Source organism: Papilio polytes, unplaced genomic scaffold (assembly GCF_000836215.1).
Source record: "Papilio polytes unplaced genomic scaffold, Ppol_1.0 DF821400.1, whole genome shotgun sequence".
Taxonomy (NCBI): Eukaryota; Metazoa; Arthropoda; class Insecta; order Lepidoptera; family Papilionidae; genus Papilio; species Papilio polytes.
In genome coordinates, this window is record NW_013527804.1 from 5,987,458 (window position 1) to 6,004,610 (window position 17,153).

At 32.0% G+C, this 17,153-nt stretch overlaps 1 protein-coding gene across 1 annotated transcript in view; it reads left to right on the forward strand.

The window, feature by feature from the left end:
* Window positions 1-1,782: 1,782 nt before the first annotated feature.
* The window catches only part of LOC106108837 (mucin-5AC), a 79,445-nt gene continuing 64,074 nt past the window's right edge, over window positions 1,783-17,153 (forward strand). Inside the window, exon 1 of the mRNA XM_013290123.1 lies at window positions 1,783-2,092. Within this exon, the coding sequence (XP_013145577.1) occupies window positions 2,048-2,092 (45 nt within the window). The 5' untranslated portion in view covers window positions 1,783-2,047. The remainder of the gene's footprint in view (window positions 2,093-17,153) is intronic.

Sequence of the window (17,153 nt, forward strand, 5' to 3'; positions counted from 1 at the left end):
AGATGTTATAGTTCGGAGACAATATCTCCCCATTATTAATTTTATCGTTGAGCCAAGTTTCTGTGGCAACTATAATGTGATACGAGTTAACTATTTAATTTACTTATAGAGTCAAATCCTAACTTCAATTCAAATAAAATAAAAAATTAGAATAAAATTCAGATAAAAACCGAAAAACCATTTAAACTTCAGGTACATGGACTCATGAAAACTTTTGACCTAAGAAATAAATTTAAAGACAGTTAACCTAGCTTTAACCACCAATATTTTTTTTTCTACGAACACTAATTTCTATACTAATTGCGTAAGTACTTATTCGTGTAATATATACCGCAATCGCTAAGTTAAAACTTTTGAACGCTTTTAGGCGCGGCAGTCGTGTCGCTACATTCTTTAACTCCGTTTTTTGTAAGTCCATACCGGTCACCTATGATCTAGCTATCTAGAACGCGCCGAAGGCTGATTTCAGCGAGAAGGGCGGTGCCTCGAATGTCGAATGTTTTATACCTTTTATGTATATTTAAGTTTTTACTGTAACATCATTGCTTTGGAATATTATAGAAATCATGGTCATAGATTAATGCAAATGTTTTTTTAGATAATGTTTATGGAACTACATTAAGAAAAATAAAAAATGTGTTTTAGTATATGAAGTTATGTTTTTTTACAGTCTGTAATACCATTAGTTGCACAAAAGGTCTGCAATCTAATTTATTAGTTACTGTGAAGTCGGACCAACAAGAGGAGTTCAAGAAACTCAGTAAAACGAGTTTTCGATATGGACAGCTAGATAAAGGAGGTCCTTTATTTGAGTGGGTGTAGACAACGCAAACAAAGCAGAAAACTATTTCGAAACTTGGCTTAAACTAAGATTTTTATAATTTTACACAAGGTAATGACTAAGTAATAAAATTGTTGTCGTTTAAACAATTTAAATTAGAATTATACGAACAAAAATAACATTAAATCTATTTATATAAATAAAGAGAAAGATTTTTATTTTTGCATGTCTTGAAATAACTCGAAAACTACTGGGTCGATTTCAAAAATTCTTTCATCATTAAAAAACTACGTTATCACCAAGTAACATAGACTATACTTTTTTTAGTATTTTTTAGATTCAACGTGGATGAAGTCGCGAACTTCAGCTAGTTATGCAATAAATTAGACTACAGTCACATTCTTCAAATATTACTTTAAAATAGTAGACGATTACGAGCGTGTTATTGCATACATTATGCTAGTAGAGTCAAAGATTCTTAGTCTTTCTTGCTCTCCCTGAGACTGGCTTGAAAGATTATAATAAATTACTTTTCTTAGATACAATTTAAAAACGATAGTTTGTTGTGATGCTGGCGTTGATTGACCTACAAAGAAGGTTGCGTTATATTGTATGGAATGCACAAATTAGAATGAAACTGATCGTTTTTATGTATTATTTATTTGGGAATCAACAAAACGCATTAAAACACACATTAATGTGTTTCAGATATTAAATGCCCCCTAGTAAGTAGAATTACGTAAGTATAGTTAGTTCTGGGTTACGAAGTGGTACTTAGTTGACGAAATCTGGTTTTAAGTTATAATATTGAGTACGCAATTATCTATTAGAAACGTTATCCTTGATGACCGTTAACTTACAAAAATGTATAATCTGCGGAAACTCAAACACTTATGGGTTACATCGACAGGTTACGTAAAACTTTATGCTTAATTACAAGTCGCATAAACGTAAGGTCGTAGAAAGTGAATCGACTCGTGTGAACCGTCAAAAAAAGCCCGCCATCTTGCCAGTTTGTGGCGCGCAGTCCGCGCGACTTGACGTTTCCCGCCAAATCACTTTTCGAACTTCGAACGCGATTAACTTTTTAAAAAAATAAAAGGCGCGCGTGTCAACCAGTGTCAGCATTCGCTGTATCAAAAGTTGCATTCAATACTGCACGTGTTGTGAAATGTGTGATATAAACTTCACCTTGTGAAAGAGGACATTTCGCAAAATTGTTTTATTTTTTACTATATTAATTTAATGTTTGACTAAAAATAAATCATGGGAGTTATTGATCGGAGAAAGTGTTTATCACATATAAATATGGTAAGTTATACATTTTATTAAGAAAAAAAAAATAATGTATAAGTTTGCAAACAATACAAAATAATTACATTTTCATATATCTTTTATTAAAAGTAAATTTTTGCAAAACGATTTTTTTTATAACATATACATGTATCATTTGCAAAATATTCTATCAATTTAGGATTTCTCTTCATCACTGCGTAGATTTCCCTTTTCAACGTGTTTGTGTTGCGAGATATATTGGTTACGCAGTTGGGGCAAGGTGGTGGTAATTTTCTTACAAAACGTATTTAAAGTCTTTAAACAGTAATTTGTAGCCGTGTGTGCTGCTCCATTACTCTTTATAACTGGACGTAACAAAGGAACACAAATAGATCGGACAGAAAAAAAATCAACAATACTGTAATCAACTTTCTAACTTAATATTTGTAGAATATAGTTTGTAGGCGTTATTTAACTTTTATGTCCAGTTTAGGTTTACAGACATTTTGGGATTCATTTCTGATTATTGGCTTACGAAGATTAATTTGGGATTCCATTTTGCGCCGCTGTCACCTCTATCTACATGCTTACATCTACACACTCGCATGATTAAACATTTATGATTTCCTCATTGGAAAATATTATTACTATCCACCTTGAATGATCTTAAAAATATTATTAATTTGTTTTATAAACGAGATCCGGTAAAGTATAAGCAAATATAGAGACCAAAGTTAACAAGTGTTCCAATTACAATATTAATTGCTTAAATAGGTTAGAATCATCTTTATATTCATGTGTGATATCATCAAAATATATTAAAATATGTTGACATTTAAATGTTCTTGAATATGTATCAGTTTGATAAATAATTCTTTTTAATTAATTTAGTTGTCTTTATATTTGCCGACCTTGTCGATGTCATCCGTATCCATGTTGATTGATTTTTATGCTCAAGTATGTAATTATCATTAAATTATCTTGTGTATAAATTATTAATAGGTCACTAGGATAACTGAAGGCTAACCAGCGCACATCTTAAGTGTCAAGGGCTTACGCTGTAAGCTTGCAGCTTTGTGACATTAAACATCTGAGTTATAAACACGAAAGTTTCGATGGATGTTTGTTAGCACGCAATTTCAAAACAGTTAAGCGGATCTGTATGAAAATTGGAATACATATAGTTTGTAGCTTGCAATACAGTTACTTAGTAAGTTTATCTTATAGCTTACACGAACATACTAAGTTTATTTGAATATTTAATCAACAAACAAAGTTACTAAGTTAATTGCAAAAATGCAAGATAATAAAACAGATCATAATTCCAATAAAATAATAACAATATAATAAAGAACATATTTTATTGAATATGTTGCATAGGCTGCCATTTAAAATTGTAATGCATAGTGCTCGGCTCGTACGTCCTTGGTTATAGCCTGCGACGGCGCACATTCCCCGTCACTGAATTCCGGCTCTTCGTACAATAGCAAACATACGCGGAGATCAATAAAATTAAGTTAATTGGTTACTACTGCTATATAAAATACTAGCGGTTGCTCGCGACTTCACCCACGTAAAATTAAAAAATATAGCCTATACTACTCACAGATAAATTACCTTTCTAACGGTGAAAGAATTTTTAAAATCAGACCAGTAGTTTTTGAGTTATTTCAATACATACAAAAATACAAATCTTTCCTCTTTATATTATTTTTATAGTTATTTAATATTTAGTAAGTAATAGTGTTTTTCGGCTTATATTCTCAGGGTAATCAATACGTAATCCAAAGAGATTATCTGTCAAGTAAATATACAATAAAATGTTCGAATATGCGATAGTAATTTGTTTGCTAAAAGTAAGAGGTTGCAGAATGTTTGTAACTCTTACCACGATTTCGATAATCTCGGCTTTCAAACGAAAGTTGTTTTAAGTAACCCGGAGGCAGAAAATAAAGACTAAAGCTACGTATTAGGTATTTAATTGTACGAAACGAATATTTTGCCAGTGCTTACTGTATGCTTTTCATAAGTGTTTTAGATATATTTAAATACAAGTATTAAAAAAAAAATAATAAAAAATGGATTTAGCTAATTTAACTGTGATTGTACAGCAGTGATTGCAAAAACTAAGTCTATAGACGTTACAATTTTAAAATTCCTCTTAAATAAAATTTATTTTAAATTTGTTCATACAAAAGACATCAACGCGTTGCAGATTCTACTTGCTACATGATGTTGAATTTAGCTTCTGTCTTGATTTATTCAAATTATGAAAGTGTGAATTATCATTAAAACAGGATTTTAGGAATTTAAAATTACATAGTTATTGAATATAGTACGAAATCTACAAGTTATGAAAGGTAGCGTCATAGTAAGCGACACAAAAATTTGTAGGTTGGTCTGTAACTATTACGGTTGTACTTACGCTGAAATATATTTCAGCTAATTTTTAGAAGATTTCTCTATTAACACATTTCTCGCTCTACAGAGTAGCAGCAACATCAAATGATACATTACTTCTGTTAATTACTGACCACTTACACATCACTCATATTAACTTGACTTACTTTCACTTGAACTTCATTAAGCAAATCCATTGTATAAGTCGAAAGTAAAGCCTTCATAAGTATAAGATTAGAGAGATACGTCGAAATACGATTATATACAGTACAGTCAGAGTACAGTCAGAGAATTAAATTTGCTTCCCACCTATAATCAAATATCGTACAGCTGATTGTCCTTATGAGCTTTAATTTATCACATGTAATACTATGACAAGGTTTCAAAGCATCAAATGATATGTCACTACTGGGTAGGAAATATATGTCCTCGACTGTATTTCCAACTGCCGTGTCCAAAGCGGAATTGCATCGGAGTGTTGCATGCGACGCGAATATTTGTTCTAAATCGTTCGACATCACGGAACTTTCTTGTGTGTTATTTTCTCTAAAGCGCTGCAATTTATTGAGATATAGTAAATATTTACATCATGGTTTATTAGGGTCGTTATTTTAGTTACGTTAGTCACAACAGGGAAATGTGAGTTGAGTTCTGCGATAACGCCCTGAAGTATGTAATATTGAGTCTTAAATAATATGCTCGAGTGTTAAAAAGACATTGTCTTGACTAAATTAGGGATTCGGGGCTCCCGAACCTGCATTGCACGGTGCCGTCTTCGAGGGGCACCTTAGGGCGCATCTATGGCCCCTTCCCGGGGCGATCAGTGGGGCGTCGCGGTGGCAAGCGAAAGCGATCCCGTGTATCCCTACATAATGGCCAGGAGGGAACGGAGGGGTTTAGTGGGTATGCCCCATTATGGGTAGAGTCCCACATAACTCTCGTGCCTGCTCCGAGGCACGGAATATGCGTAAGGCATTCCCCTTCGGCAAAAAAGGTTACGTTGTGTATAAATGGAAATGTTTTGAGTTATTTCTATTAATCAATGACACACTATATTTATTAGTTCATTACTTATCATTACAATAGTCACTTATGCAGTAATTATCGCACGATTTTTACATTATACTTTTTACTTTTTATTTGCAAATAAAGCGTACATAGTGATGAAGAGAAAAATGTCGGCCAGTAGCATTGGCAACGCGTGCTCGTAACCATTTCATAAGGCAATGCAATACGATACCTTTGCTCGATTGCGTCGCTTTAGCTCTGATGCTGTGGCACAGATACACGTAACCTGACTTATTGAATATCATTTCATTTGCAGAATAATGTAGAGAAAAAAATGGAGCCATTTTAGATCATTTTCAATACAAAAGGAAAGGCTTTAAAACGTTTTACAACAGAAATGAATGTTTTATTGTTTAGACATCCGGGAAGATTAAAAATTAAGCAGAAATATGGTTTTAGCGCATAATTTTAATGTCTTGTTTTAGGTTGTTGTTATTTTTTCTAGTTTTTCACTTACGTTTTAGGCTTTATTTTTAAGATATTAAACTTAGGAGTGAGTAAATTGTAAAAAGAGGGAAAAACTACGAGCAAATACCATCAAAGAATCAAGGTTGCCATGAGTACTTAAATTATCAATAACAAGAGCTTCCATTGTCATTAGAGCATTTGAATTTTGACATTTCCAATTAAAAGTTTTACGAAATGTAAACAATTAAAAATAAAATGTCATGGGTTTAAATCGCACGGGAACAGCTAATATTCATATAAATCTTTAAAGTAACCTTTTCTCAATTTATAAATAAAAAAAGTTGTTTAAACCGGAAGTTGTTTTAATTTAACGAGTTGCATTTAATGTTTCTATTTAATGTTGTCATATCAATACTGTCCATTCGGTAATGAACAGTCTCAGTTATCAATAACTAGAGAAAGGCGTACAGTCAAGGGTACGGCCATACAATGTCGACCGGCCAGTCTCGTCTCAAAGGAATTCGCCGACGTCGACACTATTTATAACTTAATTCAACTTGGAAGATTTAGCACACATTATGATTAATTAGTGCCATGGAAAGTTTCTTATAGATTTATGGTTGAAAATAGATATCACCAGACTGTGTTCTTTTTTAATATACTGATAGTACCGTAAAAACTATATAACATTTTTTTTATTGGGCGGCTTTATGCCGCAATCTCTTTCTCCTAACACATTTTTCGTCAGGGACCTGGGGAACGGGTGTATCTCTATTTCTTTATTATTAATTTTAAAACTATAAAACATTTTATATTATTATTGTAGGTATTGCATATTGAAGATCGATAAGCAATCTAATAATTTAAGGGAAACATTAAAGCCGAACTCTCTGTATTCGAAATTCGAATTTTTTCTTCTAATTTTAGAAACATTTCTTTTGAAATATCTGGCAGTTTGGCGAATTAGTTTTAAGGATATACAAAAGTGAGAATTGAATAAAAATTTTTTTTTTTTAAAATCTCGTATATTATTTACACACTCAACTGTTCGTTACATAAGTTACGATATAAAAATTAGTTACACTTCTCCATATAAATAGTAAAAGTAACCACAAATAATTGTACTCACTCTCTCTGTGGTAATTTTACGCTGTGTGTTTTACAAAATCAATTTGAGACGATGATTTTTAAACTATGTTTCCACTATAATTGATTTTAAAGTGAATATACTTGTTATATTCTATGTAACATTTTTAAATTATATTTATATAAAAGAAAAAAATATATGTTTCCTAATGGTGTATTTCCATATTTACAAATATTCCAAAATAATCTGAGAGAATATAAGAAAGATAAAGGTATCTTTATGCAGCAATGAAATTTTTAAATTTGCATTCATACTAAAATGGCCGAATATTGAAACGAATCTTGAACACCTTGTAAGCGACGGTTCCGTTTATAAAACGACGTCAAAATTTTAATAATAGTTAACACGTGGCCGTATCATTTAACAGACTATTCAAACGATGTTTCATTATTAACGCGTAACTTAACTTAATTCAATAAAGTAATATAAACAAATATCTAATCAAAACATTACAAAAAAAAACAGTAAATATTCAACAAACTAAAATGTAAATGATATTCAAGAGTAACGAATTGAATTTTGCAAGACAAACCCGCGGCTAAACTAATGCTGCAATGATAAATTAGAAACACAATGACTTACGTAATGTCTAGACAGAATTATCGGTTATACATTCCTAGGTTCTGTCTGAAGAAATTTTTCATATTATGTCTACTTCAACAGGTTAAAAATAAAATAAACTTAGCTTATATGAAAGAAAGTAAACATATCTATCTTATATCAAACATATTTGTTTTCAATTTAATTTCATCATAACGACTTTACTTTATTTCGTTTTTATGAATAACTTATATCAAGCAACTTAATTGGACAAAAAGTCAAATCTTATTAAAACTTTTTGAAATATCTGGAGCTTAAAAAGCTCAATCGCGCTATAATTTCTTACTTCATAATCATAACAACGAAAGCCTAAAAAAAGTTTTGTAGAATCTCTGCTTCTGCTGCTTTGTTTTTTTTTAAATACTTTAACGTTTTTAAACTTCTATTTCTGTATTTCCATAAGTATATTTTAAACATCTAACCCTGTGAGAATAAAATATTACTAGGAACGCACCATTGTTAACGTTTGGTAACATATTGTTGCTCCAAGATTGTGTAATAGTTTTTACGACGACTATGATTTAAATAATCTTATTTGAATATTTTAAACAAATAACATTACTTCATCTATTCAGAAACTTGTCGCTTTCTCTCTAACATTTCGCATTCCACGCGGAAGTAACAACATACTATAATCGGATACACAATGCTTAATAATGGTCATGTGGGATAAAGTTACTTTAATATACTACTAAATCATTATCTGTACTTAATCTAAGTGTTTAAACCTCGATAGAAGCTTTTAGTTCTGTACTTACTCTTTACTCCTTATTATTGTATTTTTTTAAGGAAGTTACAATTAATGAACTAAAGTCAAATTGTTTTATTGGATATTTCAAATTTGAATTAACAGTGATGTAAAAAGAAAACATCAATGCAATTGGTTTTTTTAATCTAGAAGCTTTAGACAGCGACTCCGTTCGCATGTATTAAAAAAAACAAAAGTAAGTGCTTAACATCTCTGTCAAATTTCGTGCAGATCCGCCAGCCGTTTATGCTAACAATTCTAACAAACATCCATCCATCTAAAGTTTCACATTTATAACATTAGTTTGACGTACATTAAACTCGTGTCAATTATTTAAATAATTGTTAAAAGCGTAATTACAGAGGTTGCGAAGTATAGTAACATTCGGATTTTAATTCACTGAATACTGACTGCATTAATGCTCAACGTGTAACATATTGCTACACCGTGTAACGACGGTAATACGCAAACAATTTAAATACATACAGTATCGACTACATAGAAAGGGCGGGAGTCACAAGGTCTGTGTGCTCGCTACAATCTTTGCATTGCAAGGTCCAGCTGCGGAACATTCTCAGGCGATAACTAACTTCATTGTTGGAATACAATTATTGATAGACAACACTGAGAATGTCGCTATTTAAGACATAAAGGCCTTTATATCAAGCTCGTGTCAGGATAACGGTATAAGTACATAGATGTTTGATAACGGAAGATAAATTGGGTTTAGTTTTATCATACTAATATTATAAATGCGGAAGTTTAGATGGATGGATGTTTGTTAGAGTTTGTAGCCTAAACGGCTGAACGGATTTCGATGAAAATTGGCATAGATGTAGAGGACAGTCTGAAAGAACACATAGGCTACTCACTTTTGTTTTTTTCAATTCCACGTGGACGGAGTCGCGAGCGAAAGCTAGTCTATAATATTGATAAAAATACCGTGTTGTAATTGAAAATAACTTCTACAAGTCAATTAAGATAAAAATAGACTTTCTATGTATACAATTAAGATGAAGAATTTTGACTTGAATTTAATACAAATAATAAGATTTTAAATTTTCCTTCGTTTCGATTAAAAAAAGACTAGTAATTATTGCTACAAATTATTGTTAGTGATACAAAATAGGACTTTGTCCCTGTGAAATTTAAAAGTAATAAAATTACCAATGTTACTCAAAGATATACCTTTCGAATGGTGAAAGATTTTTTGAAATCGGCCCAGTAGTTTTTGAGTTAATCCAATACATACAAAAATACAAATATAATTTATAACATTAGTATAGATAAGGAGAAAAATATATCCTTAAACTTAGTGTCCTTCAAGAAGCGATTTTCGTTTGTTCGATTGTCTCAAAGGCTCGACTACGCATCTACACTGCAGATTCTCCAGTTCCTCTGGTGTTGATGTCCATTGGCTGCTATTCCCGCCATTCATTTGCGCCCTTCTAATATGAAAAACTAATATTATTGACGTAACGAGAATGGTGAAATATGAGACACTTACATAACATGAAACGTGTTGATTCCACACTTTTATATATTTATGCAAATGTAGAATAAACTGGTGACAGCGTAGAATTAAATTTGAAACAGGTTCTACGCGCTAGTTCCGGTATAAGCACTTAGGCCCAATATGTGTTTAGGCACTATTTACCGATATCGATTTTGACAAATAAAGTGTCATTTGTCTTAGGATATTTTATATCGGCACAAAACACGTATCGTGGAAGTGAGAATTGAAATTAAAAAAAAAAGTAATAAAATGCCGATTTCGATTCTCACCTGCCATAACTATTTTTTTGTTTCTAAATCTCTTTATGTTTACTGTTACATTTAGGCCGTAAAGGAATTCTTTAAATTAAGGCCTTCTTATATCAAATTGCGCATCTTTCGAGGCATAGAACAGGATTTCTACAAAGATTTGATTCGTGGTATTTTAGTATGTGTAACTTCAGTCCTTTAAAGTCTCGTGGAACAGAATCACGATTGGACAAACTTTTCTCGATAGATTTTTTTTTGAAAATGTGCCTAATTCTGTAAAAATCACCATATATCTGCAAAACTAAAATAAAAATAAGTTTAACTAAGCATATTTTTTACAATTACATATTTCACTAAATAATGTTTTCTATTCCTTACATAGAGATTTTTCGTAATGAAATATGTAAAAGGAATGTATAATTTATTCTTCCTTGATTCTTAACCATTGCCTTGACCGTAAAATTTAAGGTTGCTAACTTGTTATTGTCATATATTTACTTAGTTGCGATGTAATTAGCTATTGTTTAATTGTATATTGGTGGGATATGATTCGTGGGAATAATAAACTGTACATTGTACGTGAATGTAATTAAGGTGAAATATAGATAACGGTTTAGGACTAAATTACATAAATTTACAGCCGTTAGTTTGCACAGGTGTTAAATACTTTCTGCCTACCCCAATTGATTTAAAGACCGTAGTTAAATTGTCTTTATTTTAAAATCAATCTGGGAATGAGACCACAAGTTGCTGCCAACATGAAGGAAGCAAGTTTATTATGGTAACGGTCAGTTTGATATTTGCAATTGAGAATTTGACAGCTGTAATGTTAACAGAAGTTTTTTATAATTTCATGCGTCTAAAGCCGCAAGGGAACAGCTAGTGGTTTAATATTTGACGTTAACATATTTCTTTATTACCTACTATCAGGAAGACTATAAAATAATCGAATGTTCTTTTATGAAATAAAAAAAGGTATTTTACAAAACGATGTTCTTGACAACACATAATTCAATGACAGTTTTAATATGATTCTTACAATCGTTTATTCGATTAACAAAAAACACAGAATGATTTATAAGAAGGTTAAAAAGGGAAAACCAGTATGGTGAATCAATACAAGCAAAAGAATTTATAAATAAAGATGTACTCGTGTATTTTCTGTACATATTATTCTCTTTTAAAAGTGGTTTTATTGGATTGTATCAGTTTTTAGTTAGGCATCGATGCCCAGAAATGTATACAGGCCTATCGCACAAGTGTTGTGCGATTGTCGATTGTTTCTTTTTTTATAATATAAGGTGGCATACGAGCAAGCGGCCACCTGAATCCACCGAAATAGAAAGCGACCGTTGCCCATAAACATCCGCAATTGCAGATGCGGCCTACCCTTAACTGACAGAGGAGGAGATGCACTTAAAGTGGACATTTCCCCTTCCTATGCCGTCAAATCCACTTTTCTTTCACATCCTGACCTCTTAAGTGGAAAGGAAAAGGGACTAAAATTAGGCCTCCGGCACCACACTCATCAAACGAAACACGGAATTGCTTCCACTTCACGCCTGTTTTCTGTGTGGTCGTGGTATTGCACCGGGCGAGCCGGCCCATTCGTGCGAAGATGTTAAAGTGGGCTCTATCACTGTTCGCAGTCAATTCAACTGTTTACTTGCATAACTAAAAAACGAGTAGTACGGACCTCCGTATAAACTCAGAATCGAAGTGGGACTAAACAGTTGTGCGATAGTTTAGTTTCAGGTGTGCGCACAAATACAGTACATTCACGAGAACCATACCAATCTCCTTAAATAATTATGTGGTTAAGTTTGTTTTTGTCAGAGTGTGATGAAAGTTTGTTAGTATTGTGCAATTGATTTCATAACGTTCACGAGTAAGATAATACGCGGCGTAAAAGTATTTTTGTGATATCTTCGATTTAAAACTAGGTAAGGTTTAAATGTAAAAATACTTAGTTCACACAATAGGCTTTTAAAACCAATCCATATGATTTAATTACATGTAAACTTTAAAAAAATATATTTTTTAGTACTTGTAATTGAATTTTTTAAATTTTCAATGATTTATTAACATTTAAAAAGCGCCAAATGCTCAAAATCTTTTACGGTTTCTTTGTGTCGCTGTGAATTTTTAAATTGACATAATGACCTTGACATATCATTTTAATTTTAAAATACTATTTTCTTTATTCACTCTCACGCTTTCAAACTAGTAAAGCTACTCATAATAAAGTAATGAACTTGCTTCACTATGAGAAACTTTCGATGTCCGTCAAGTAGGCGCAATAACATCATTTACCACTATAAAACATTAATTAACTCAAACAACCCTCTTTTACTTTCCTTTTCCTATTTTTTCCCATGTTCTTAATATTTACTATGATTTAAAAGGTGAAATCACAAAAAAACGTAATAAAAAGTAACGCCTTCATTAAGGCTTAGGAAAATGTTCTACAATAGACTCTACTGCATTAAAAATATGTACCTAGTTATAGCTTTTAAAAAATCCTGTGACAGTTGCAAAAACTTCAATTTACAATTCAATTCAGTGTCGTGTGCGTTGATGTCTTTTGTATGCAACATCCAATCATCTTGCACAATTTTTATCTACCTTGTGTACTTCAATAAAATAAATTTCAACTTATAGTATAAGGTTATAAATAAGGTTTTATAATCTAAACCTATAAAGAGGAAGGATTTGCATTATTGTATGTATTGAAATAACTAACTACTGGGCCGATTTTAAAAATTCTTTCACCGTTAGAAAGGTTTATCTTTGTGTAACATAGGTTATATTTTTAATATTTTTTTTCACACACCGACAAAGTCGTGAGTAACATATGGTATATACAGTTGCATTAAATAATTTTTACTAACGTAGTTTGTATGTGAAGATATACTTCAAAGAGCATTTTAAATAAGAGGCTCTTACGAATTAATGTTTTTTTTAATACTTTATTGCTATTGAGTTGCAATATCAAAGTGATATGTATCGACCGTGTATTCGCGAAAGTGCTTCGTGATCGGAGTACCGATTTTAGTCTCTCATTTCACTTTTCACTCGAATTTTTGCAACATCGAGTATAATCGATTTCTACTTTTCGCAATTCTAAATACATAGATATCGATAGGCGATTAAAGAAAGTTCCGAATATATATAGCGGTTAATAGAACTTTTAGAATACAGTTAAAAGAAAGAGGTATTGTTCTTAACATGTAAAAATATGAACATTTTTACATAAAGCTATAGAAATAATAATAAAAGAATGAGGTATCACAGATATTTAAATAAGTCTGTGGAACACTTGCTTCACTAATTTACCAAAAACCGTTAGACATTTAACTGGATTTAAGAGCATGCAAACACCAAAAAATAAACAACCGCACAACTGTTTAGTCTCGCTTTGATTTCTATGAGCTTATATGGAGGTACACACTTTAGTATGGACATGTTATGCGACGAAACGATGGGGACATAAACCAGAAAGTGTTAAGATTGAATGTGGATGGCTACAAAGAACAGGAAGACCGAAAAAATTATGGATGGATTGTGTGAAAGAGGATATGCTTAAGAAAGGAGTAGATTCAGATATGACGGCTGATAGAGATGTATGGAAAAGCAGCACATACTGTGCCGACCCTCCGTAACGGATAAGGGCAAGTGGATGATGATGATAACATACTACTCGATTTTTAGTTGTGCAACTAAACAGTTGAATTTGCTGCGAAACAATCGACAATCGCACAACAAATGTGCGATAGTTTAGTCAATGGTCTGCGCCTGCTCATTGTATATAACACTTATATACTTTCATATGAGATAAGAAAAATAAAAAAAAGAAATTTCCATTGGATTGCCATCACTTTATCATTGAATCTGTATGCAGGTTGTATGCGTTCAAGAACACGCTCATCGCAGGTTTACTGCGCCGTAAAAGTCAAAGTCGTGCCTTGTCCTCTTACCTCTGACATTAAACGGCATACCGATGTGTTGCCGGTTGCAGCTCGCCTTATAAAAAAAGGACGAACATCAAGTCTAGACTTATAGTAATTGTCTTTATTCATTTAACAATGTAATTTGTTAAATTGCAGGCGCATGTGATTAATTTGTAATTATAAATTGTATAGGAGGGGCTTATTAACTTATGCTTGACTAAGTAATAACAGAGTATCTTAAATACACTTAGTACTTTGCGTGGTATATTGAAGATTAAGGGCCTATCCCACCAAATTGTAAATTTCCTGATAACAATCCATCGCGTAAAATATGTGATGGTAATATCGGATTTTGTTACTCTTTCAGCCACTGGTGGGACAGGCTCTAAGTTTATATTTCATATATCTTGTAAGAATCAAACCTACAAGAGAAAATTTTAACTGATCAAAGTTTATACTTCATACATCACTAGGTATCAAACCTGCTAGTAAAATTAAGTTTTAACTGATCATGCGAACTGTTCAGTTCAAACTGTACATGCAATTGTTGATATTTGAATCTAGAAGCAGCGACAGAGCTGAGAGTAAGGTGATGATCAAACCAAATGGAGATATACAGGATGATCGAAGCGTTGTTGTCGTAAAAACCAATTAGTTAATTCCAGTTACTACTTATTTGTTACTTAAGTGAGTATTACACTTAAACGTTTTTAAAAGCTTATACTTTTATATCTAATACCTGAATATACGCAAATATCACTATTACGTACGTTAAATCAGATGTTTTTACACTTTATGTGTTAAATTTTAAGGTTGAAATCCGCTTGGCATTTGTATAAACTGGCCTTTGACAAGGTCGGCAATAAATTGAAAATATCAACTCTGACAATATCAAAAACTGGTCGAACTGTTGCAAAATGAGATGATACGAATGTTTTGCAAATAACGATACGTATCTTGTGGCAATATATTCTAATATTATACAATTTACGAGCTAAAGATGGCAATTATAATAAACTGTTTTCTGATGTTTAGGAAACATTTAAATTTAAAAATAAAAGATAACTACATAGTGATTTTCCGGGCGAATTTCCTGTTTATTGTATAGTTTTAAATGCGTATTTAATGATTGATTTAGCAAAATAAAAATTGACAACAAAAACTAAACATACTTTATGTATTACGGGTATGTTTAAACTCTACAATTTTTTATTATCAATTCAGTCAGCTCTAACTTTCACAATGAACGTAAAGTCACTTGAAGTTACGATAAATCTTCCTTGATTTGAATGCATGTCACTTGAACGGATGAGGACATGCATATACAGCGTGTTCACAAAATTGCTATAGATATATTGAGAAATCTTTTACGACAATCTAATAGGTTTCTCGATGTATTAAAAGTTGTATTTTTTAGTTTTGTTAGGTTATTCTAAACTAGATGTATCTATTGAGTCACTTGTATATAATTCTATAGATAAAAATTATAGTGAAATATTAAACGAAAATTCAATTTAACATCACCTACGTCACAGTAGCATTCCTCGATAATATACAATAAATAAAAAATAACAAATTGTAGGCAGTCTGCCTGCAGTATGCAAGGACGCAGTTTAATAGTAAAAAAACAGCATGAGTTACCTCCACATTCCTTTGTGACTGTTTTATTCATCGCACTGAGGACGTGGGTGTTTTATTTATGTTTTTACATTTTCAATACCTAATATCAGTTTGCATTTATCATCTACGTTCGAATTTTAAATCGTTACATCGGTAGAGGTAGAAAGAGATGGATGGATTGCGTAAAAGGTGACATGATCAAGAAGGGAGTGATGACTGAGATGACGACGACGAGTTATTTGGAGGACAAGACGGTGCAACGACCCTACCGTAAGATAAGGAAAGGGAGATGATGTTCGAATTTTAAATCGTTATTATGTACAGTCGGGGAATCTGGCGGTGAGTGAGTACACGACGACACTTAACAGGGATTTTTTCTATAACTTTTACACCTCGAATTTCCGCGACTGTACATTGATTTGTTAAAGTTTTTTAATTAAATTACATTTTGATTGATGTGACGTAATGTAACGTTATACAGTGACCTTTCGTGCAGTCGGAATATAGTGTTATAGGAAAGACAAAGAGCAATGAGTCTCACGATACGAATGTTACACTGTCAGTATCTATATCTTAGAGCAAGCGCACACCTTTAACTAAACTAATGAACTGTTGTGCGATTGTCGATTGTTTCACTGCCAATTCTGTTCAGTTACAGAACTAGACATCGAGTAGTGTGCTCGCCTCCATATAACCTCTAATAAAGGTATTCCATCTTTATAGTAGGTATCGATGTATGCCTTTATCAAACAAATTGGTGTATTCTGTTTGGAGAAAAAACGTATTACAAAAACTTCGACGTAACTTTCCCAAGGATCGTGGGCGGCGAAGACAAACAGTTACATCGTTGTTTGCTTTGTTTCATATGTATGTTTCGATTTGAAATTTTATAATTTTTATACACTGTGCCTTATAATGTTTTTTAAGTACATGATTTAGTAACAAACATTATAATATTTCATACCTGAACGTCGTGTCGTATTTAGTTTTTAAATTGAATACCTTACTATAATCTATATCTATACTATTATTATAAAGCGTAAACACACACTTCTTTGTTGCCTAAGATGTCAGTAATCAGAGCATATTTTCGAATAACTCTTTTTTTAATAAAAAGCCCTACACTTACGTCACGCTTTAGGCTATATATTTTAACGCCAATAAACTTAGGGGGTAAATATTTTGGATAAAAACCCTAATGTGGGAATGAGACCATAGGTTGCTGCCAACATCAATAAAGCAAAGTTGTTGTCATATCATGTCATTTTGACATTTTGTAATTGATAATTTGACAAATGTAAACAATGAAAGAAAATGTTCATAATTTCATGCGGATGAAGTCGCACGGGAATAGCTAGTTCCTAATAATTTTTATTTAAAACTATTCGGTTA